The 21,589-nt window shown below is 35.4% G+C and overlaps 1 protein-coding gene across 1 annotated transcript in view; it reads left to right on the plus strand.

The window, feature by feature from the left end:
- The window catches only part of LOC150080137 (uncharacterized), a 193,249-nt gene that overhangs the window by 41,054 nt on the left and 130,606 nt on the right, over nt 1-21,589 (plus strand). Inside the window, exons 4-6 of the mRNA XM_090380625.1 lie at nt 5,260-5,415; nt 10,766-10,896; nt 14,135-14,264. Of these exons, the coding sequence (XP_090236751.1) occupies nt 5,260-5,415; nt 10,766-10,896; nt 14,135-14,264 (417 nt within the window). The remainder of the gene's footprint in view (nt 1-5,259; nt 5,416-10,765; nt 10,897-14,134; nt 14,265-21,589) is intronic.

The following is a 21,589-nucleotide window of genomic DNA, read 5'->3' on the forward strand; positions in this document are numbered from 1 at the left end:
TGAATAAATGAGGAAGATGAAAAGTTGATTCTGTGAGTTTGAAGTTGGACAGTAAATGGATGTCGGCTGGTGGAGGCACGTGTTCGGACTGTTTTGAAAGAGAGAGAGAGCGGGAATTATAGAAGCCAATTCAGAAGAACAGTGCCCATGGAAGTATCTGTAGACGAGACATGCAGCAGAAACAGTACGTGTATGAGAGAGCAAGTGGAGAGACTCTGTTAGAGATGAATCATTAATTAACCTAACTGCCCTCTACTGAATGGAATCAAGAAGCCTGAGAGAGGTTTTGGGGGCACCACCCCAGATGTGGGAACAATATTCCATGGCAGGGTGGATTTGCGATTTATACAGAGTGAGCAGCTGTTTGGAAGAAAAGTAACGCTGAGAGCGAAAGAGAAAACCAAGTTTTTTAGATGCAGAGGAAGCAGTATTTGTAATGTGCTTGTGCAAAGGGAGATTAGAAGTCAGAGTAATCCCCAAAAGAGATATATCATTTTGCCTAGAAATCGGAGTGTCGCTAAAGATAAGCATAGGAGCGGAAGAATCCTTTTTGCGAGATATAAGACAAGACTGAGTTTTAGAAGGATTGAAATCAACTAAGTTGTCTTTGCCCCACTGGAGAATTACCTGAAGATCGGCATTTAAGGAATTGGTAGCTGAACCTTGGGGGGACACCGGCATTAGTGGAGTAGTTAGAAGACAGAGAGCCATCTATCATCACCCTCAGTGAGCGATCAGAGAGAAAACTGGATAACCAATTACAAAAAACAGTTGGTAAACCATAAGATGGAAGCTTGTTTAGAAGACCTTTATGCCAAACACGGTCAAAAGCCTTCGAGATGTCAAAAGCAACTGCTTGTTGTGTTTCACCGAATTTTTCCATTGAATTAGTCCGTAAATGGGTAACATAAGCCAGAATATCAGAATTGGATTGACATTGACAGAATCCATACTGGCGATCTTTGATCAGACGGAAGGTTTCTAGGTAGTTTAAGAGTTGGCGATTAATTGATTTCTCCATTACTTTAGAAAGAGTAGAAGTAATTGTAGTGGGATAATAATTGGATGGGAGGGATTTGTCACCCTTTTTAGGAACTGGCTGGATATGAGAAAATTTCCAAGCAGAAGGAAAAACACCTTTGGAATAAGAAAGTGAAAAAAGGCAGCAAAGAACAGGAGTAAGTTCAGGAGCACAGGTTTTGAGAACGAGTGAAGAAATACCATCAGGACCTTGAGCTTTCTTAGCATCAAGAGTCGTCAAAATCCTTCTGACATACTTTTGATGGAAGACCACAGGAGACATTGAATGGAGCATGTTGGGAATGGTGGGAGGTGTTTTACCAAGGTCATTAATACATGAGTTTGAAGAGAAATGGGATGCTAACAGGTCAGTTTTATCCTTGGCTGAAGTGACAACAGAACCATCTGGTTTGTATAGAGGTGGGAGCAGAGATGGGCAAAAGTTGCGGCCAATAGCTTTGGCAAGAGAACAGAATTCTCGACTACCATTAAGGCAAGAAGCAAGTTTTCTACTCTTAGCCTGTTCAAACTCTAGTTTGGACTGATTAATAACTGCTTTACAATTGTTGTGAGCTTTGGCGTTGGCAGAAAATGAAACTGAAGAATTAGAAACAAGCCAATTACGATATGCAATGTTCTTCTTTTGAACAGCCCTAGCACATTTATTGGAAAACCAAGGTTTAGATAAAGGATGAGATGATGAGATTTTAAAGTGTAGTGTGGGATAAAGGATTCCATTCCTGCAAGAATAATTTCACTGACACAATCTGAGCAAACGTTGACATCAGAAGTTTTGAAACAATAATCCGACCATAGAAAAGAAGAAATGAAATCTTGCAGAACATCCCATTTTGCATTCTTGTAATGCCAAACAATACGAGTTTGGGAATAGCCATGAGATAAAGGCTCCATTGGAGAAGAGACAAATCACCAAGTTGTGATCTGAGGTGCCTAAAGGACCCCCTCACTTCAACCGTGTACTTAGAAGGGTTGTTTGTGAGAAAAAGATCAATCGTGTTGGCTGTATGGTTAGGATTGTCCGGTATTCTTGTAGGGAAATGAACAATCTGTGCAAGGTCATTAGTAATTGCAAAAGCCTCAGCATCTTGACCAGCCAGGTCAGTGTGACTAGAAAACGGAAGCCAGCTGGAGTTGTGAACATTAAAATCACCAAGGAAAATTACCTCACTGTTAGGAAAGTTGGACTGGAGAAAGTCAATTTGCAAAGAGAGGAAGGCAAAGAGCTCCAAGTGATTAGTGGAGTTGGGAGAATAGTAGAGACAACAGATGAATTTGACACAATGAGGAGATTCCAAATTACCAAGTCTCTGACAGGGAATATATATCGGAATGGACATATGCACAAGTACCACCTTTGAGGTGAAAGGACTCATACAGCGAATAATTTGGGCAACTGAGATGAGCAGTAGTTGAATCAACCGATAACTGAGATTCTGTCAGAAAAAGTACATGGGGTTTGGCAGACTGCAAGTGGAAATGGACATCATTGAGATTAGAATTGAGACCACGTATATTTGTGAAATGAATTAGGAAGTGTTTCCTAAACATAAGCTCATACACTTACTTTTTTGCATCACATACCTCCATTACTACTACTACTACTACTACTATATTCATTTTTAACATATTTTATTTGAAAATTACGACATAGATCTTTAGGCAATCTGGCAACTGGTAGCACACCAAATTGCTCGGTAGTACTGTTAGGCCTTAATGCCTGAAATGCTTCCCACCAAAATATAAACTACACTACAAACACATACCCCTTAATTAAATAGAATCTTCCCTAATTCTATTAATGTGCATTTGATGTTTAATTATTACAATAGCATCAATGCCACATATCTGCAACTACAATACAACCGTAAATTTTGTACTTTATAGCCCATAAAACATGAAATTAGCAATTAAGTATATATACACGAGGGGGTATAAAAAATTTCGTACCCTGACCAAGATAAAACATCATTAGGATGATGCCGTTTTTAATATTGTCAATATATTCAATAACTAACATGCGAAATTTCATTCCTGTAGGTGATCCTACACCAGAGATGGAACCCGGAATCTGAGGAAGGATGCTGTGGTTGACAAGTATCAAGCAGTGATCAAATTCCTGCATTTGCAGGGCAAGAAAGAACAGGAAATTGATGAAGAAATGAAAGCTGTGTATGAGCAGAATTGTCCATCCTATGATGCTGTAAAAAAGTGGAAACGGAGTTCCAGTGTGGGCTGTACTCTCACGTACACTTTTAAGTGTGTTTGACGAGCCAAGAGAAGGAAGGGCATCAACATCCACAGACAGTGAGACGGTTGCAACGGTTGAGCAGCCTGTGCTAAGTGACAGATGTGTGACAATTCATTTTTCGCAAATGCGGTGGGAATTAGTTATGGGTCTGCCCACAGCATTTTATATTGCAATCTGCACATATCTAAGGTCTCTGCATGATGGGTTACAAGATTGTAGAAGCTATGTCAAATGCAATGTTCTCACCAACTGTTGGATTTGTGTTACTGCAGCACCCACCCAATTCTTCCTGGCACCATCAGACTTTTTCTTGTTTCAAGAAATGAAAAAACCATTGCATAGACGCCACTTTGATTCATCTCAGGAAGTCATCAGTGAAGAGCAATATGGTCTTAGTTGCTTATGCTCCTAAAACCGTACTACTACAACTACATCAATGAAGTGGTATCGTGGTTTCAGGCAAAAAGTGCAGACTTCTATGATCAAGGCATTAAACAACTGATCCATAGATGGGAGAAATGTGTTACTATATATGGAGAGTACATAGAAAAGGATTTGTGCAATTTCACCTTTCTAGGGCTATTATTTCTAGATAAAGGTATGAACTTTTTGATACCTCCCCCTTGCACGCACGCGTGCACACACACACACACACACACACACACACACACACACACACACACACACACACACACACACACACACACACACACACACACACAATATATATATAAATTTCAGGATACAGTAAAACTTTGCTTTACTGTATACTGACTTGTTTGCTAAATTCAAAGTCCATTAAATTCAAAAGAAATACAGTTATCAAAGTTGTTAGAATGTTATGAAAAACTTGTACACTGGTATGCAAAACTTAAGAACCAACACTATTTCTAAAGGTTACAACCGCAAAATCTTAACCACAACATCACTGAAAGGGATCGATATGGCGGTTGAGGTATTCTCGTCTGGTGAGGCGTTATCTTGGATGGACGTACACAACTCCAGATACTGGAAGGTGGTACTATAACCCTTGCATTCTACTGTACTGAGGTAATCCTTCCCCATGTGCGTCTGTTCCAAGGTGCCATTGGTCCCGAGTTCGTGTTTATGGATAATAACGCCACACCCCATTGCACTGTAGCTGTTGATGTGCTTTTGGAAAGTGAGGACATTGTTCGTATGGATTCCTGCCTGTTCCACCGATCTAAATCCCATCGAACCCATATGGGACTTTCTGGGGAGATGCCTAGCAGCATATCCACACCCACCAGAAAATGTTCACCAGCTGAAGAGGAATGGACGATGTTACTGCAAGATCTTATCAACAACATTGTTCTAAGTATGGACAGGCAGTGCAAAGCCTGCATCAATATTAGGGGTGGCCATATCTCTACTGAGAACCACCTCTTCCCTTTGTTCCATCTTTGTCAGTGATGCATCTGTATCATGGCAGCCAGCCCAGTGCTATGTTGCCATTTTTGAATAAAGTCCCTCTGTACCATTTTATTTCCATTGTTGTATCAGTGTTGTTTCCTTCATCATTTCTGCACCTCACGAGGTTCCTTTGGTATGCTTTTCCCATATCCAGGCCACTCCTATGAGAAGTTACAGGTGAAAACCTGACTGGTCATTAAATTTTGCATGAATATAAAAGCATTAATAAATAAAATTATTACTGTATTTTACTGCACCTATTGGTTGTGTGGATCATTGTCAGCCTTCTCATTAGCTGTGAGTTAAATTTGCTTCTTGTGATAAAACTATTTTAACCTATGGGAAGTACAATCAGAGTGAGGTAGTTATGTCACTGAGTCCTGGGTGGGCAAAAGCTTGTTTCAGTGGATGCTGTGTGTTAAATTTAAGTTCTTTTTTCCTATTTTGACTTTGGACTGTTAAATTTTAAATCTAGGGTTTATTGTGTGTTTGTATGTAATGTAATTTATATTTTTGGTTGTTGTTTATATTTTCAGTTCCACCTACTAAGTGCTACTCTTAACTTAATATCACGGTTTATGCTACAAGAATCTGATAGCAAAGGGAGTATCTTTGAAGATTTCAAGTCATTCTTTTCAGTTGTTCTCGAATCTACAGATGATTTATGCAGACAGCCAGGTGACCATAACCAAGTAATGTTTTACTTCATCTCTGATCTTGTGAAATACTTACATATATATATTATTTCTCATGTACAATGGTTTATACCAATTATGATTTTTTTATTAACCCTTTCCAACTGAGTTTCTGGACAACTTGTAGATGACCTGGAGTGAGTTTCTTTGAGGAATTTGGAAGCTTAGTGAAAATTGGTAAACTAGATGCATAAATCTTTTTAAATATTAATTATTTATTTTCCTATTTTGATTTTATAGCCAGACATTAGAGTGAAATTATTATCAAAATAAAATCAAGATTCAAAATATTGCAAAAAAATAAATAAATAATAAATTATAGACCTGATATAGCTGAGTGTGATAGGGCACCTGCATTTTTCTGTAATTTTGTAATATCTTCTACATTTATATGCAGAAGATATTATAGAATCAAAAATTATAAAAAGTAGTCATTATTTTTGTTCTATAATATCTTCTACATTTATATGTTAGTATGAACCAGACTATAATTCTCAATACGTTCTACGTTGATACCAATATTTGTAAAAGTATAAGGGAAGTTTACCTCAATATGATACGTAGAACACTTCTATATGATACTCTCCAGAAATTAAAATGAAAACAATTAAAAAATTGGAAATCTTATATTACAGTAAGGAATAATTAACAATAATTAAAAATCAAATGAACACAATTAAAAATCAGTTTAAAGCAATTAAAAATTAAGTAAAAAATTTATTTAATGAAAAAATTACAAAACGATTTTCCTTTCCGAAGCTGACAATGCTTTTCAACCATATGTCATGATCACAGGAATGAAAATTACTGAATAGGGATGAGCATGGAACTTAAATAGGAATTATTTGTCTTCGCACATGCACGTAAAGGATCACGAGTTGGAGATTAGATATGCTTGGCGAACATTAACAGAATTCTCATGTAACTTAATTTCGATGGTTTCTGCAATTAATAGTCTCGTATAATTATGTTGGACGCTAAGTATTTTGGCCTCTTAAAATAAAAAAGTATGTTTTTCATTAACGGCATGAAAGGCTAATTCTGACACTGCTGAACGAGAAGCACGAACTGAGGTCGCATGTTGATTAACATGAAAATTCAGAGGAAACCGCCTAGAACCCTGGTAAGACGAGTCACAATCACTGCAAGAAATATTGTATACTAGGTCATTTATTTGTGTTGCGAACGAGGAAAGGATTGTGCGATTGTTCAGTATAGTGTGTAATTTCCGTATTGGCCTGGCTACAATTTTAAATTTGGTATCTTTAAAGAATCTGTTAAGGTGTTTGTGCCACTGTTTCACATGTGGGACAAAAATAAAGTATTTTTTGATATTACTATTGTTGGTTGGTGTATTTTTTTCTATTCTATCCTTAGCTTGTACCCTAATTTTGTCTATTGTAGCAAGTAGGTAACCCCTGTATAAGAATCTTAATATTTGTATTTCTGAGCCCAAAGCAGATTCCATTGTTGAATGTTTATAAGCATTGAGAAATTGATTAAAGATAATCGATCTTTGTAGGTGAACGGGTGATACCTGTTATAATGCAGAACCATACCGGTATTTGATATAGTAATATAAAAAAAATACTTTATTTCTGTCCCATGTGTCGAACAGTGGCACAAACAACTTAACAGATTCTTTAAAGATACTGAATTTAAAATTGTAGCCAGGCCAATATGGAAATTACACACTATACTGAACAATCATTCAGTCCTTTCCTCATTCGCAACACAAATAAATGACCTAGTATACAACATTTCTTGTGGTGGTGATTGTGACTCGTCTTATCAGGATTCTATGCGGTTTCCTCTGAATTTTCGAGTTAATCAACACGCTGCCTCAGTTCGTGCTTCTCATTCAGTAGCGTCAGAATTAGCCTTTTGTGCCATTAATGAAAAACATACTTTTTTATTTAACGAGGCCAAAATACTTAATATCCAATATAATTATATGAGACTAAATAAACTAAATTAAGCTACGCTATTATATTGTGTCAGTTATAAATGGTACTTTAAGAGATCTACAATTTTTGAATTATACGAGACTATTAATTGCAGAAACCATCGAAATTAAATTACATGAGAATTCTATTAATGTTCACCAGCCATATCTAAATTCTACTCGTGGTCACTTATGCACACGTGTGAAGACAAATAATCCCTATTTAAGTTCCATGCTCACCCCTATTCGGTAATTTTCATTCCCGTGATCACGACATATGGTCGAAAAGCATTGTCAGCTTCGGGAAGGAAAATCGTATTGCAATTTTTTCATTAAATTAATTTTTTACTTAATTTTTAATTCTGTTAAATTGATTTTTAATTGCGTTCATTTTGATTGTTAATTATTTCTTACTGTAATGTAAGATTTCGATTTTTTAATTGTTTTCGCTTTAATTTCTGGAGAGTATCATGCGGAAGTGTTCTACCTATCATACTGAGGTAAATATCTCTTATTCTTTTTACAAACATTTATATGTGTATTACTTGATTCAGTTTCATCAACTTCTGAGTCTAAATTCCATAATATTTGTTCATTTTCAGCTTTCATAAGCTTACCATCTCAAACAGCATTGCTGAAAGATTGTGGCCTTGTATTCCAATTTTCTAAAATGTCATAAATGTAAAAGTGACTACTATTACTTGTAAACCAGTTAATAGATGGCACCATGTTCCTGTAGATTTTCAAGACGATCTGTATATATACACCATACATAATTTATTAACACTAAGGCAAAACAACCTTAAAACCATATATATACATTCATACACCATAAAGCATACATAGAAAATTCTATATATACGTTTGCACTTGTGAAAGGGTTAAACAAATTTTCTTTTTTTAGTTGTATATGGAGTTTAAGCATACAAAATATTTTTGAATTATCTGTAAAGGAATACTAAATATTAAAATAGGCAAGGATATTATTATACACCTAATGATGGTTGATGATGTCTTCATATTGTGTATCTTTTTACATTAGGATGCAAAATATTTGATATTTAGCTATTCATTTCCTTTTCCTCCTCAGTTATTTTATCATTGAAAATGTAAGGTGAAAAATATTTAAGTAACTTTTTCACAGTAAGCATGAGAACGACAACTTGATAAATGAAAAGTTAGTAATGCATGGTTGAAAATTGCTAATAGAAACTCTTTGGTATTTAAAAGTTAGCAGTAACCATATGAAATAAACATTGGCTTGTTTTAAAAATCATTATCACACTTTGTCTCTTATATTTAATGATTTTCTCAGCTGCGTATGCCCCAATAGCAAAAATTGCAGTTGTCTTTTTTCAACACAGTTCTTCTCTAAGAATAGATATTTTACTTAATGGTAACCGTAAACTAATCAGCTCTGTGAAGAGGATCATATACATATACCCTGCATGGCCACTATATTAGGACCATTGAAGTTTTGGCATATAGCAACAATGTAGGAAGGGCACTAGTCTTCAAAGAGGCATGGTTGTCAGTGTGTATTTAGTAGGTGCTGCAACAGAGAAGATGGCTGCACTTGTCAAATGTTCAAAGACTGTTGTGATTCGAGTATTTAATCAGTGAAAAAAAACACCCAGAAAATATCTGTGAACAGATGAGACTGACCGAAAGTATAAATTGGCAGAGTGAGGTGCTCATTGGAACCGATTGTCAAGTTAGTTATGCCAAATTTTGGAACAATTAATCTTGCATTAATGTGGAAACATTACAAGGAATCAGTATCTGCACCATTCAAAATGCTCTACAAAGAATTCCACTGTCAGCACACTGTCTGATCTCAGACAGTGTGCTGACTACAAAATATTGGCTGTATTGGTGCCAGGAATAAAAGGGATGAATGCAGGAGGACTGGACAAGTCTTGTGGTCTAGTGACTCCTGTTTTTATACTTTTCAGTACCTGATTTATGCTTTTGAGCATTGATGGAAGAGTGCATATATGGAAGAAACTATATAAGGCACTGGAATCATCCTGTTGTGTGTAATGTTGTGGAGCCTGTGTTTGTGGTACATCCTTGGTACACTACAAAAATCTAGGATACCTTGAACACCAGAGCATATCTGAACATCATTGTGGATCAGGTATACCTGATCCACAGTGATGTTTCGATATGGACAGGGTTACTTTTAAGTTGACAGTACACTGTGTCAGTTTGCAGAAGTTAAAAGAATGGTTTGATGAACATGAGGAAGACTTTGAGCATTTGCTCTTACCAGTCCAATTTTTGGATCTAATTTCCCTTGACCATCTTTTGGGATGAACTGGAAAGATGTGTTCATCAGCACAGTCCTCTACTCACGTTACTGCAAGAATTGAGGACAGTTTCATGATGTGGATGGGCCAATGTTCCTTCCACATTGTGTTGAGCAGTAATTCGAGCCAATTGTGGCACAACATGATGTTAACTTGTGGTCTTAATAAAGTTGCTGGGTAGTGTACCTGTTCTACAGAATGAAAGTCCTGCTCAACCACCACGTTATGAAAGAGGGTCTGTCTCTAATTTTGTTCATGTTTATTTAGCAAGCTCCATGTCAAGGCCTAATTATCCCCCCCCCCCCCAGTGATCTTTATTTTGTGTCTTAATCCAGTTGATTCTGAGGAAGGATAGAAGTTGGTTAATAGATTAAAAGAAAATTGTGACATTTCTCACTGAAAACCTAAATTCTCAATTTAGGTTTTCAGTGAGAATAAATATCAAGAAGACAAAAGTTAAAAGTTATGGGAGTGGGAAAAGAAAAGTATGAGTTAAATATTGAAATAAGAGAAGAAAGAATAGAATAAGTGAGCAGATATCACCACAATACCACCATTAAACCAGAAACCTATTCTGGTCTAATCGTAGAAGAAGCAGCAGTAGCCTAATGCAGAAGAGAAATAAGATTAGCATTGGGTGAAAAAGCTTTTGAGAAGTGAAGAAGAATATTATAAGGAGATTGAGAAAAACTGTAATAAATCATTTGAGAGGGGATATTGGATTTGCGGAGATGAAGAGGAGACTGGCAGAAAGGGAGTTATGGAAAAGTGGTTGTTGAGTGTATGCCTAGACCTGCCCTTGGCACAGCACTAATGATGATGATGGTGTTGAATTCAGTTAATTAACCTGATTAAATTCAACAAATTACTTGGCATTAATGCCCTTTGGTTTCTCAAATTATGATATGGATGCAATTTTTGTTACATTGATGTATAGTTTTTGCCACTGAGTCTTTTTTTTTTTTTTTTTTTGTTTTATGATTTTGTTGTGCTTATTTTTCCAAGCATTACCCTTAATATTATAACTGTTTTGGAATTTACTTTTTAAGATAAAACTTTTATCATATAGTTTATTAATTATTACTTTCAGATATTCAGTTGTTTTGTTCAGATATTGAGGCCAGCAGCATTATTTTTATACATCATAAATAAGTCAGATAACAATATCCAGAATCTGGTTGACAAACTTCTTCAGCAGTTTGGAGATATATTTTTTCACAAGTAAGTAGAAATAGTGAAGTATTTTTAGCTAAATTGTTAGAAAATTTAGTTAAATCAGTAATTTCTACTTTGTATTTATATATTTGAGTTTTTATAACAGTGGCTTTGCAGTGTATCATACAGCACCTCAAAGTATCCAGACATATTAGTTTTACACTGACATCACTGTGACTCACTTTAATAGCATGTTGGTCCCTCTCTCTCCCTTTAACCACTATGGCACACTTGCCCTCCAAAGCAGGCTTTTTACCAATGAATGATAGACTAGAGTGAATATAGTCGTCCATTCTTCTGACTCAACAGTGACGAGTTGAGCTGAAGTATTGGTTTGGCCCTTGCCTGATGTTCCAGTTCATCCCGTAGCTATTCCATTGGATTAAAATCAAAGCTCTGTTCTGCCTACTCCAGTACTTGCACATCCATGTCCATGAACCATTCTTGAATGGCACTGGAAGTATGGCATGGAATATTATCCTGTTGAAACAAACACAGGTTTGCACCAAACGTTGCATCATAAGGAGCATGGAATTATCCAATTAAGGTAGGTGTTAACATTCATGGTTCCCTGCACAGCCACTGAAGGTTCTAGGCAATTGTACCACATAACTCCACTTCCTCAAACTTCATTGTTGATAGCATTCTGTTCTGACAGCAGACATTCTCCTGGCATTCTCTACACCCACACCGGCCCATCTGATTTGAGTAGAGTGTAGTGAGATTCATTACTCTATAAAGCTGATTTCCACTGCTTTGTGGACCAATTACAATTTTTGTTGCAAAAGATTCTGCTGATTCTGGCTGGAAATTTTTGCCTTATGTGTTGCTGCTCTTCCATGTGTTCATGTAGACCCCATCCCTTGATGTTTTATAAGGATGTCTGACAAGATTTGTATTATGCTTCTGAGCATTCTTCTGTCTTGTAGAGTGAGCTGTGTGTTGCTCGATAGTGGTATGCTTCCATTTCATGGTACCATTACCAGAAGGCAGCTTTGGATGGTGTAGGCTGTCAGCATTGCATGAATCAACAAGCCAGCAATGTAACCTAACAGTAACACTCTTCTTTAAGTCATCATCTCAGTTCTGTGTGCTACACGAGAACAACCAAGTTGTATGCCTTGCGCAGCTTTCTTATATACTGGTCTGAATCACTTGTTTATCTGGAATGGTCCAGTGGACTATGAAAACGTGTATCTGGATCCTTTTTGGAGAGTAATATATATGGTCTACCAAGACAGTATAGTGGTTTCATCACATCATTTATTGGAGTGGCTTGAATTTGAATCCCATCAAAGACTGGAGGATTCTTAAGGGCCTTGTTGGTTAGATTGGCTTACTGTAGTAAGCCAATCTCAGGCAGAGGAAGCAAGTTTTTTCTTTGAATTATTCCAGGTTTTTCAATCTACAATAAGCAAATTGGCTTACAAGCATACAGTTGTATACACATAATATGATGCAGAACCATAACAACTAGTGGATCATTAGAATTGGTGCACTATGGCCTGATAGCTGATTTGCCAAGGATTTCCGAGATCAGGCAACGTACATGTGTGTTAAACTTACTTGGCTCATTTGTGAGTGATTCACACTTGCTTGTAATGAAAAAATATATTTTTTATTTTTTTTTAATAAATTAAACTGAATAAGTAAAAATTTACATGTAGCTTAATCTCACTATTTCAACTGGATATTATTATCAGCTGTCACCTGGAGAATACTAAATTTATATTAAAAAGCACAAGGAAATCTAACGTACAATAGTGAGTCATATGGCATAGACTGTAGCTGAACATGTGTGTATAAAATTAAGTAAAGCTGTTATAATATTAGAAGGAAAGTTTATTATTTTATGTGACATAAGTGGAATTCATTGTGACTTTTGTTTGTATATAATATACAAATACATATAACCTAATAAACATTCATGTGGTATGAAAAGGCGAAGCATCCTTTAGCATTTAACAACAGTTCTCTCTCTACTGACAATTGCAATGTAAGACCAAAAATTTAACAAAAGTCAGTTTCACTGATAACGGACACCAGTGAAATACTAACAAAGGCAACGAAATTGCATTGAAGAATAACAAATCCAAGAAAAGATGCTGCAGTTTAAATCCCCAGTACAGATATATAGTATGAAAACACAGAAACTAGTTTCAGATTAATTGTAAAACATTAGTAATATACTATAGATAGACCACTGATAGAACATTTCCATCCATACATATAAAGAAAAGCTCTGTTCCCCATGGCCTTCTCAAGAAAAATGATATCTCTGGTACCAAGAAAGTAGAGATGACTCTGATACCCACCAAAAAAAAAAGAAAAAAAAAAAGTATGCAATCCCAAGGGCTTACTAACAACCATGGCCATGAAGGTAAGCAATAATTGTTGGGCAAGTTTTACTCTTAATGAAAATAAATCTGCATCTATGAATCTAGTAATAGAATTAAAAAAAAAAAAACTGTAAGAGAAGAGAAAAAACTGAATAAAAATAAATTATGACATCTGTAATAGCCACCAGAACAGACAAATGTCCCTGATTGCATAATCCACAAGATGCAGTACATGTCCATTAATTGTTGTGAATGTGCTCAGTTTAAACAGAACGACAACAGAAAGACAACAGAAATTTTAAAGCATTTTCTCATTACTGTATCCAAATAAGTCATTATGGTTCTGAGTTTTTAAAAACGTATCAGAAAGCTAACCTTTTTTTTTTTTTATCAGTATAATTTCATCAAAGTGCTCTGTCATTCTAAATTATAATTACTGACTCTAACTGCTGTTCAAAATTAGAGAATTGCTGACTACATTAGCAGTGCAGTTTTGTGCTTTCTAAAATCTTATTTTTATTTTAGCAGTGGTCTGCACTTCATGCAAAATAATTGCCTTAGTACTGCAAATGTGATATTTGAATTAGTGCCTTTTATAACTCCATGAGATAATCAGATTCATGTCTGTAGCTTACATATTGGAAAATCTTTGGGGACCTATCCATGTGAAACTCAACCTTTCCAAATGGATTATGAGTGACATAGCTACTGTCATGCCATGGAGTTTTGCAGACATTCCAGTATAATTCCAGATAACTCTTCTCAAGCATTGTAAGTTAGGAAAGGTGCATTGTTATGCTCATATTATAATTGCTCTCGAATTTTTGTTACACATCTCTAACTGATTGTTTCTTTGAATTTAAAGCAAACTTAATAGCATTTTTTTCCCTTTTATTTTAATACAGATTGCTAATTGAAAATTATAAAGAATTGTGTGCCATTGTTTTTGGTGATAAAAATACTGAACAAGAAAGATCTGCTTATGATTTACAACTTCTGTTAATGAAAACACTACAGCAGCTGTTGTATGACCAGGTAGGATATAAACCTGTAAACCTTATAAATTTATTTCATTAGAAAAGAACAAAATTTTATATTATGAAATCAAAGAAAAGAAAAACATGTGTGATATTAAAACAAAATGATTAAATTAAGGTTAAACACTTTTTTTTTGTCACATGAACATATTGCTTAAATTACATAAGGTATTTTTGTTTGCAAGGAACTGCTGTTACCTGTAAGCAACAAAAATAAGAAATAAGTAAAAAATTGTGATCCACAGGCACGAATGACTTCAGTGGAATCCTTGATGAACTCATTCCTGTGGTTTTTGTTATCTTTCTTTCATTTTATTTTTCAGCTATGAGGTGCCTACACCCATAGGAAATTCTTGTATAGTCTTCCTGCTTAATTACTGCAGTAACACCATTACAGTAGAAATCTGTATTGGTCACCTCCTTTGGTGAGCACAGATACGCTCTGTTACTTTTAATTTATTTTTATTTAATTTTTTGCTTGTTCATGTTAAACAAGTGTTTAATTATAATTTAACCATTTAATATAATTTTATTTTCTGTTAGTAGTTTTTAATTCTGAGCAGTTCCAAAGAAATAAGTAAAATTATTATAGCTTAGATGTTATTTTATTTATTTATTTTTTTCATATTTAACAAAATAAAGATTTCATTTATTTAACAAATTATTATTATTTATTGTTGTATTTATGCATATTTTTATTCTCATGTTTATGTGCTCTGCCATTTTCTTGTAACTAAAATTGGAATAAATGTCACTTGAATGGGGGGACACAAAATGCAAAACAATTGTTTAAATCAAATGGTATATGATGGCTTACACTTTATATATTTTTTTATATTAGTAGTAGTAGTAGTGGCATGTGATGCAAGAAAGCAAGTGTATGAGCTTATGCAGCATCAGCCAAAAAAAAAAAAAAAAAATCACACCATTCCCTCCAAATCCTGTCCAGCTCCTTCTTAAATTTATTTAAGGAGGAACTGGATATTGATGGAGAAACTGTTGCCACTACCAAGTGGCAATAGTTATATCTTACCACCACCTTCTCTAAGATAGTAAGAACTCTCTATTAAACTAAGACTGATTTGGGAGAAATAAAATAAAAATTGATATTGATGAAGAATGAAAAAAAAAAAATAAATAATGGCAATAAAAAATGGGGGCATTAAAGCTGTGGGAACAAGAAAGGAACATTGAAGGAAAAGAAGGTGCAGGATCTTGAATGAAGAAAATTGAAATGTTATTATAGACTGCTAATAAATAAATGTAAGACATTAGAAAAAAACAATTGTGGGATACCTTTATTGTTATCCCACAATGCAATTTTTGCATTGAAGGTAACTTCTTGCTTATAAAGTAGTCAAGTACTGAAATACATTTGGATACATTTGGAAGGATTGATTAAAAGATCATTAAAGATTGATCAGAACAAGAAATTTTGGAATAATCCAGTAATTAAGCCATAATTAAAGGTGACAAGGCAGGTAACGAAGTTGATTTGATTAGTCTTGGGGAACTAGAAATATTCTACCTGTTTCAGTAACACTTTGCCAGCCTTACCAAAAGGCTGCCAAAATGATACTGAAAAGCAATAAAAAAGCCAGTGATATATCACAATCTTCCTTTGGCATCCTAACCAAAAGGTTATGCTGGCAAAAGCAGATTAGGAGAAATCACTGGCTAAGAGAGCAAAGTGCAGGGACAAGGAATTTTTACATGTGTGACTACAAAGAGAAGAATGAATCAGTTGGGGTTCTTGTGTTATGGATGTAGGAAAGTCTTAGCTAACACAGCAGATGAATTGAGCAGATACTTTGCATCGATATTTGCAAAAAAGGCTTTTGTGGTAAGAAGAAACTTTGCGAGTGGAGATGGAAAGTTAAATTGGTAATATTGAAATTTCTGAAGATTATTTATTAGAAGAAAAACTTTTGAGCCTAATTCAGGCAAGGCTCTTTCAGAGTTGATGATATATATACCCTGTAATTTTGAGGGAGGCAGTAAGAGAGCTAATTGAATTAGTAATGTTAATTATGAGGGAGTTGCTGGACCTCAGGAGAGATTTCCTTGGATTAAAGTGTCAATGTATATCACCAATACATGTTTGTTCTAAAGATGAAGTGGGTAACTGTCAGCCAACAGTCTGACTTCACTGGTAAGGAAGTCAGACTGTTGGCCAATATATGATCATTTATGATCATTTAAATAGAAATGGAATTTTGAGGAAAACACAGCATGGTTTTGTAAAGGGAAAATCATGTTTTGCCAACCTGGTTAGTTATTTTGACAGAGTCACTCATGAGCTCGATGTAGAAAATAATTTTGACATTTTTTACTTGGATTTCACTTGTTTGTATAAGCTGGAACATGTTGGAATCATGGAGAAAATCCTTTGATGGATGGCTACAGGGCAAGAGGCAGAGGATTGCAATTAATGATTATTCTTCAGATTGGGCTAATCTGAAGTGAGTTTCTTCAAGGATTAGTACTGGAATCACTGTTTTTGATTTTCTTAAATGATATTGATGAAGGAATGGAGGAAGTAGTAGTAGTAGTGGTGGCATGTGATGCAAGAAGGCAAGTGTATGAGCTTATGCAGCATCAGCCAAAAAAAAAAATCACACCATTCCCTCCAAATGCCTGTCCAGTTCCTTCTTAAATTTATTTAACCTATCAACTTCCACAACGACAGATGGAAGTTTGTTCCAGCAATTAACCACCCGCTGGCTAAAGGCAAATTTCCGCACATCTATTCTACATCTGTCTTCTTAATTTGAATTTATGCCCCCTTAGGTTCGTAATCTGAACAAGTGGAAGGATCCCATCAGAATTCAGCGTGCTCAACCTATTCAAGGCCTTATGCACCTCAATCAGATCACCGCGCAGGTACCTAGTCTCCAGCCACTGCAATTTGCAGAACTTAAACCTGTCAAAATTAGCAAATGATGTTAAGATCAGTAGAGTTAATTAACAAACAGCACCAAGCAGAACTTTTTCAGGACAATTTGCTTGTATGATAAATCAATGGGATACATAGGGATGTCATATTTTCATTATGTCACACTATTTTTCACTGTATAAGGTAATGTAAGACCACACATAGAATTCTGTGTTCAGGTATGGAGACCATATCTACAAAAAAGACATTGAGATTCTTGAAAGGGTCCAAAGACAGGCACTGCACTTGGTGAGGTGCAAATAGACAATATAGACATTAATTGCTAATTTCACCTAGGAAAGACTTTGAATATGTGTGCTGTGGATTTCACCATGATGGTAAAAGTTTGTTTCCCTGTTATAAATGATTTCAGAAATACTAGCCATAAATTCAAATTACAATAGGTTTAGACTGGATTACAGGCAGTTTTCTTTTAGCCAGTGAGTTGTTGATTACTGGAATGAATTTCTTTATAAAAAATGTTGAGGCTAACCACTTGAAGAAATTTGCAAGTTAGCTAGATAGGCACATGTGTGAGAAGAGAGTGAAATATGTAGTTTATCTTATTTTATTATTTATTTATCATTTTTTTAAATTAATCAAATTTTTTTTGGTTGGTGCAACAACAGCCTATGTCAGGGGTCAGCAGCCTTTTTTGAGTGAAGAGCCATTTTTGATCTAATTAAAAAAAAAAAAAAAAAGAATTCGAAGAGCCTCAGCTCAAGCTGGGAGGAGGGTAAAAAATAAGAATTCGAAGAGCCTCAGCTCAAGCTGGGAGGAGGGGGAGGATTTTTAAGAAATGGTATAGAGTGGGAAGGCATTTTATTAAAAAAATATATTTTTTGAAATATTGTTTATTAATACATTGTACTGAAAAAACGTAATGAATATCTAATTAGATAAGAATTAATGTGACTTTTGCTGCCGAACTTCTTCGTGAGCGAATCTCTCAACATCAGGCAAGTATGCCGTAATTTTCATCTTTAACCATACTGAGAGACTCATATTGTTCAGACAGTTTATTGATTTATTTTTAATGTATGTAGTTATTTTATTCCTGTTTTAACTATTTTATATTATTTTGTATTTGCCGCAGCCACAATGATTAATCTTTTGACACCTTGCAATACACGTGCTCTGCCCACGATGTGAAGGCAAATTAAACTAAGAAGTGTTTGGCTTGCACTGAAACTAATGCTATATTCACGTTGTCATCCACACCCACTGCCTGCTGCACTTGTCGTACATGTGGGCTAAAAGTTAATGAGCTGCAGTTACATGTTCAAAGAGCCACATGCGTTCATAAGCACAGGCTGCCGAACCCGTGGCCTGGGTCCTCCATGCACCATATGACTAATACTAATACCAATATTCTGATTTTGAAATTTTAACAAAATAAAATGAATAAAAACACTTAACATTTAAAGGGAAATAATTTGAACAGAAATATTTATTAATCATATCACTGACAAAGTCTCTTCCCTTAACTCCAGAATGGGTTAAGAGGGGAAATGAAAAGTGCAGAAAATGTAACAATAACCACCATTAAAAAATTGTAATTTAGTTGTTTATGGAAATAGGTACATTTCCTAATTGGTTTTATTTGATTTATTGTTATTGTGATGAATAAATTTGATACAAAGGATAAATTTTATATTTTTTATGAAATTTTATTTTGTTTTTTAGTTTTGGCTTCATTCAATTCACTTTCAGTTTTTATTGTCTGGTATTGATCGAGAAGTATGTTTGTACTTGTCACTTGTTTGGAGAGCTCTGGGTTTGAATTTCATTGGGAAATGAAATTCAATGAAATTCATTGGGAAATGAAATTCAAATCCAGAATTGAAGAGGCATTTTAATGCCTTTTCAATCTGGGCATTTAGCCAGTATCAGGCACAGGAAGTAGGGTATTTCCATTGTAAATTACTCTGGGTTTAGAATGCACAATTTGAAAATTGGTTTGTGAGCATGCACCATGCCTGCACATGCATGCGTATTATAATATGTAATGGTGATCATATCTAGTGTTACTTGAACTGTGACACCATGGCAAAAATAGTTGATGCACTATGGAGCTCCCAAAAATAACCCACTAATCTTTCGAGTCGCAAGCATCTGTAATTATCTTTATTATTCTTTTTCATAATCTTTTACACCCATTTCATACTATTATTTACATTAAGTACCTTCACATTTCTGGGACATTAATGATCATGTGATTGTTTTACACCCCATGTCACTTGTAGCACTGATATGAAAGTCACTTTAGCAGACAAAATATGACAGCTAATATATTTTTAGGTAGCTAGATGGCACCATATGTTAATTAAAAAAAAAAAAAAATGTTTGGGGTGTTAGGCGCCCCGTGTGAAAGTTCCAGGGGTTAACTCTTTTGTTCGGATGCTGCATCTCATAAGAAAATGATATAGTCTATGATGGTATGATGGGTTTACCATGTTCATTTGTTTGGAGAAGTTTGGTTCTGTTTTAGGTTGGAAGAAATCCTAAATGTTTCTTCAGTTGAAGCTGTATAGCCAATCCCAGGTGTATGGAGTAGGGTCCCCCCCCCAAAGGTTGTTCTGTTTTTCTCATCTTGCAAAACATTCAGATTGACAATACATTTAAAGAATGATTTATAAGTATGTTACCACTGTAATGGTAACATACTTATCATCCTGTACTTGTTCAGATATAATACAAAATAAATGCCATGAACTAGAATGTTATGACCAAATATTAGTATTAATGTTTAGTATTAGTGTTAGTAATGACAAATGATATGCATGAAAACAAGCTTATACATCATCAGCCAAAAAAATAAAAAATAAACTTTCACATCACCTGTTTTTGTTTGACCACCACTAATAATTTGTCCAGTTCTAGCTTAAATGTGTTCAAATTACCCACTTCTACACAGCACCACATGGAAGTTTGTTCCAACAGTCACCTATCCACTGGCTAAGTGATTGTTGGAAAAAATTGTCCACTGACTAAGTGATTGTTGGAAAAAATTGTCCACTGACTAGATGATTGTTGGAACAAAGCAAATTTCTGCATATCTATCCTGCAACCATCCTTCTTCAATTTAAATTTATGCACCATCATGTGTGTTGTCTAAGCAATAAGAAGGATGCCATCAGCATTTAATTTACTCGATCCATTCAAAGCCTTAAACCTCAGTCAGATCTCCGTGCAGTGCCTAGTTCCCAGATGCTGCAGTTTGCAGAACTGAAGCCTTTCTTGGTTAGAGTACCTTTTTGTTCATCTAATTAATCTCATTTCCCTTCTCTGCACCTGTTCCAATAAATCCACATCCTTCCTAAAATGAGGCTTCCAGACCTGTATGCAGTACATGTGATGTTACCTAACTATTTCCTTATACAACAGGATAATTGCCTCTTTATCCCTGCTGGCAAAATTCCCGCGTATCATTGACAAAACCTCATGAGCAGTCCTGGATGTCTGTCTGCACTGTTCAAAGAACTTCATGTAAGACTACACAGTTACCTCCAGGTCATTTTTGTTCTTCACTACCCTCAGTGTAACTCCAGAATAACATACCACATAGCTGGTCTATTATTCTGGGGTTAGTGCTAACCATATGCAGTATATTGCATTTTTTAATGTTAAACTTCAGTTGCTACTTCTCATACCATCTGCTTAATTTTTCTAGATCTGGTTGCAGTAGCATATCCTGATTAGTATCATTAATAATACAGAATGCTGAATTGGTCAAGGAATACATCCTTTGATGTCTCTACCCCATTCCTCTTTATGCGGCAACTATTTGGTCATTCTCCCCTACAACACACTTTAACAAGTTCCTCAGCCTGGAATACTGGCTCTTGAAATGGCTTAACTGGCAGACTGGCAACCAGTACACTATTTCTAGGGCCCAACTTTACATCAATCTCAAAGTCACACCATGGAAACAACGAATTGTGGCAGCTAACCTTGCTACACTGGCCAGACTAATCACAGGATGACTTGACGCCCTTGATATCAGTGACCGATTAAAAACTCTCTGAATTGCCGGAAGAAGTAAACTGGACACAAGACTCCCGCTGAGTATCAGTTTCAGCAACCTCAAAGGCCTGAGACACATGTTCCCAGGAAACACAGTTGTTTTGATAAACAGTCTAACCACCAACCTCGATAAATTCTGCCAGCAGCACACATTACAGGTACCAGAAGCTAATGGACACATACTTAAATCTACCATTATGACTCACAGGGACACCACCAGAAGGAAAATATGGACTGCCTCAACCAAAGAAATACCTTTTTGTACATATACTTCACGTTTTATCCAGCATTTTTTATCAAATATTATTTTGCTTAGTTTGGGATACTACGGTATTCCACAATTTTCAAGTATGTAATTAAAG

Source organism: Mastigoproctus giganteus, chromosome 9 (genome assembly GCF_048544385.1).
Source record: "Mastigoproctus giganteus isolate SK-2022 chromosome 9, ASM4854438v1, whole genome shotgun sequence".
NCBI lineage: Eukaryota > Metazoa > Arthropoda > Arachnida > Uropygi > Thelyphonidae > Mastigoproctus > Mastigoproctus giganteus.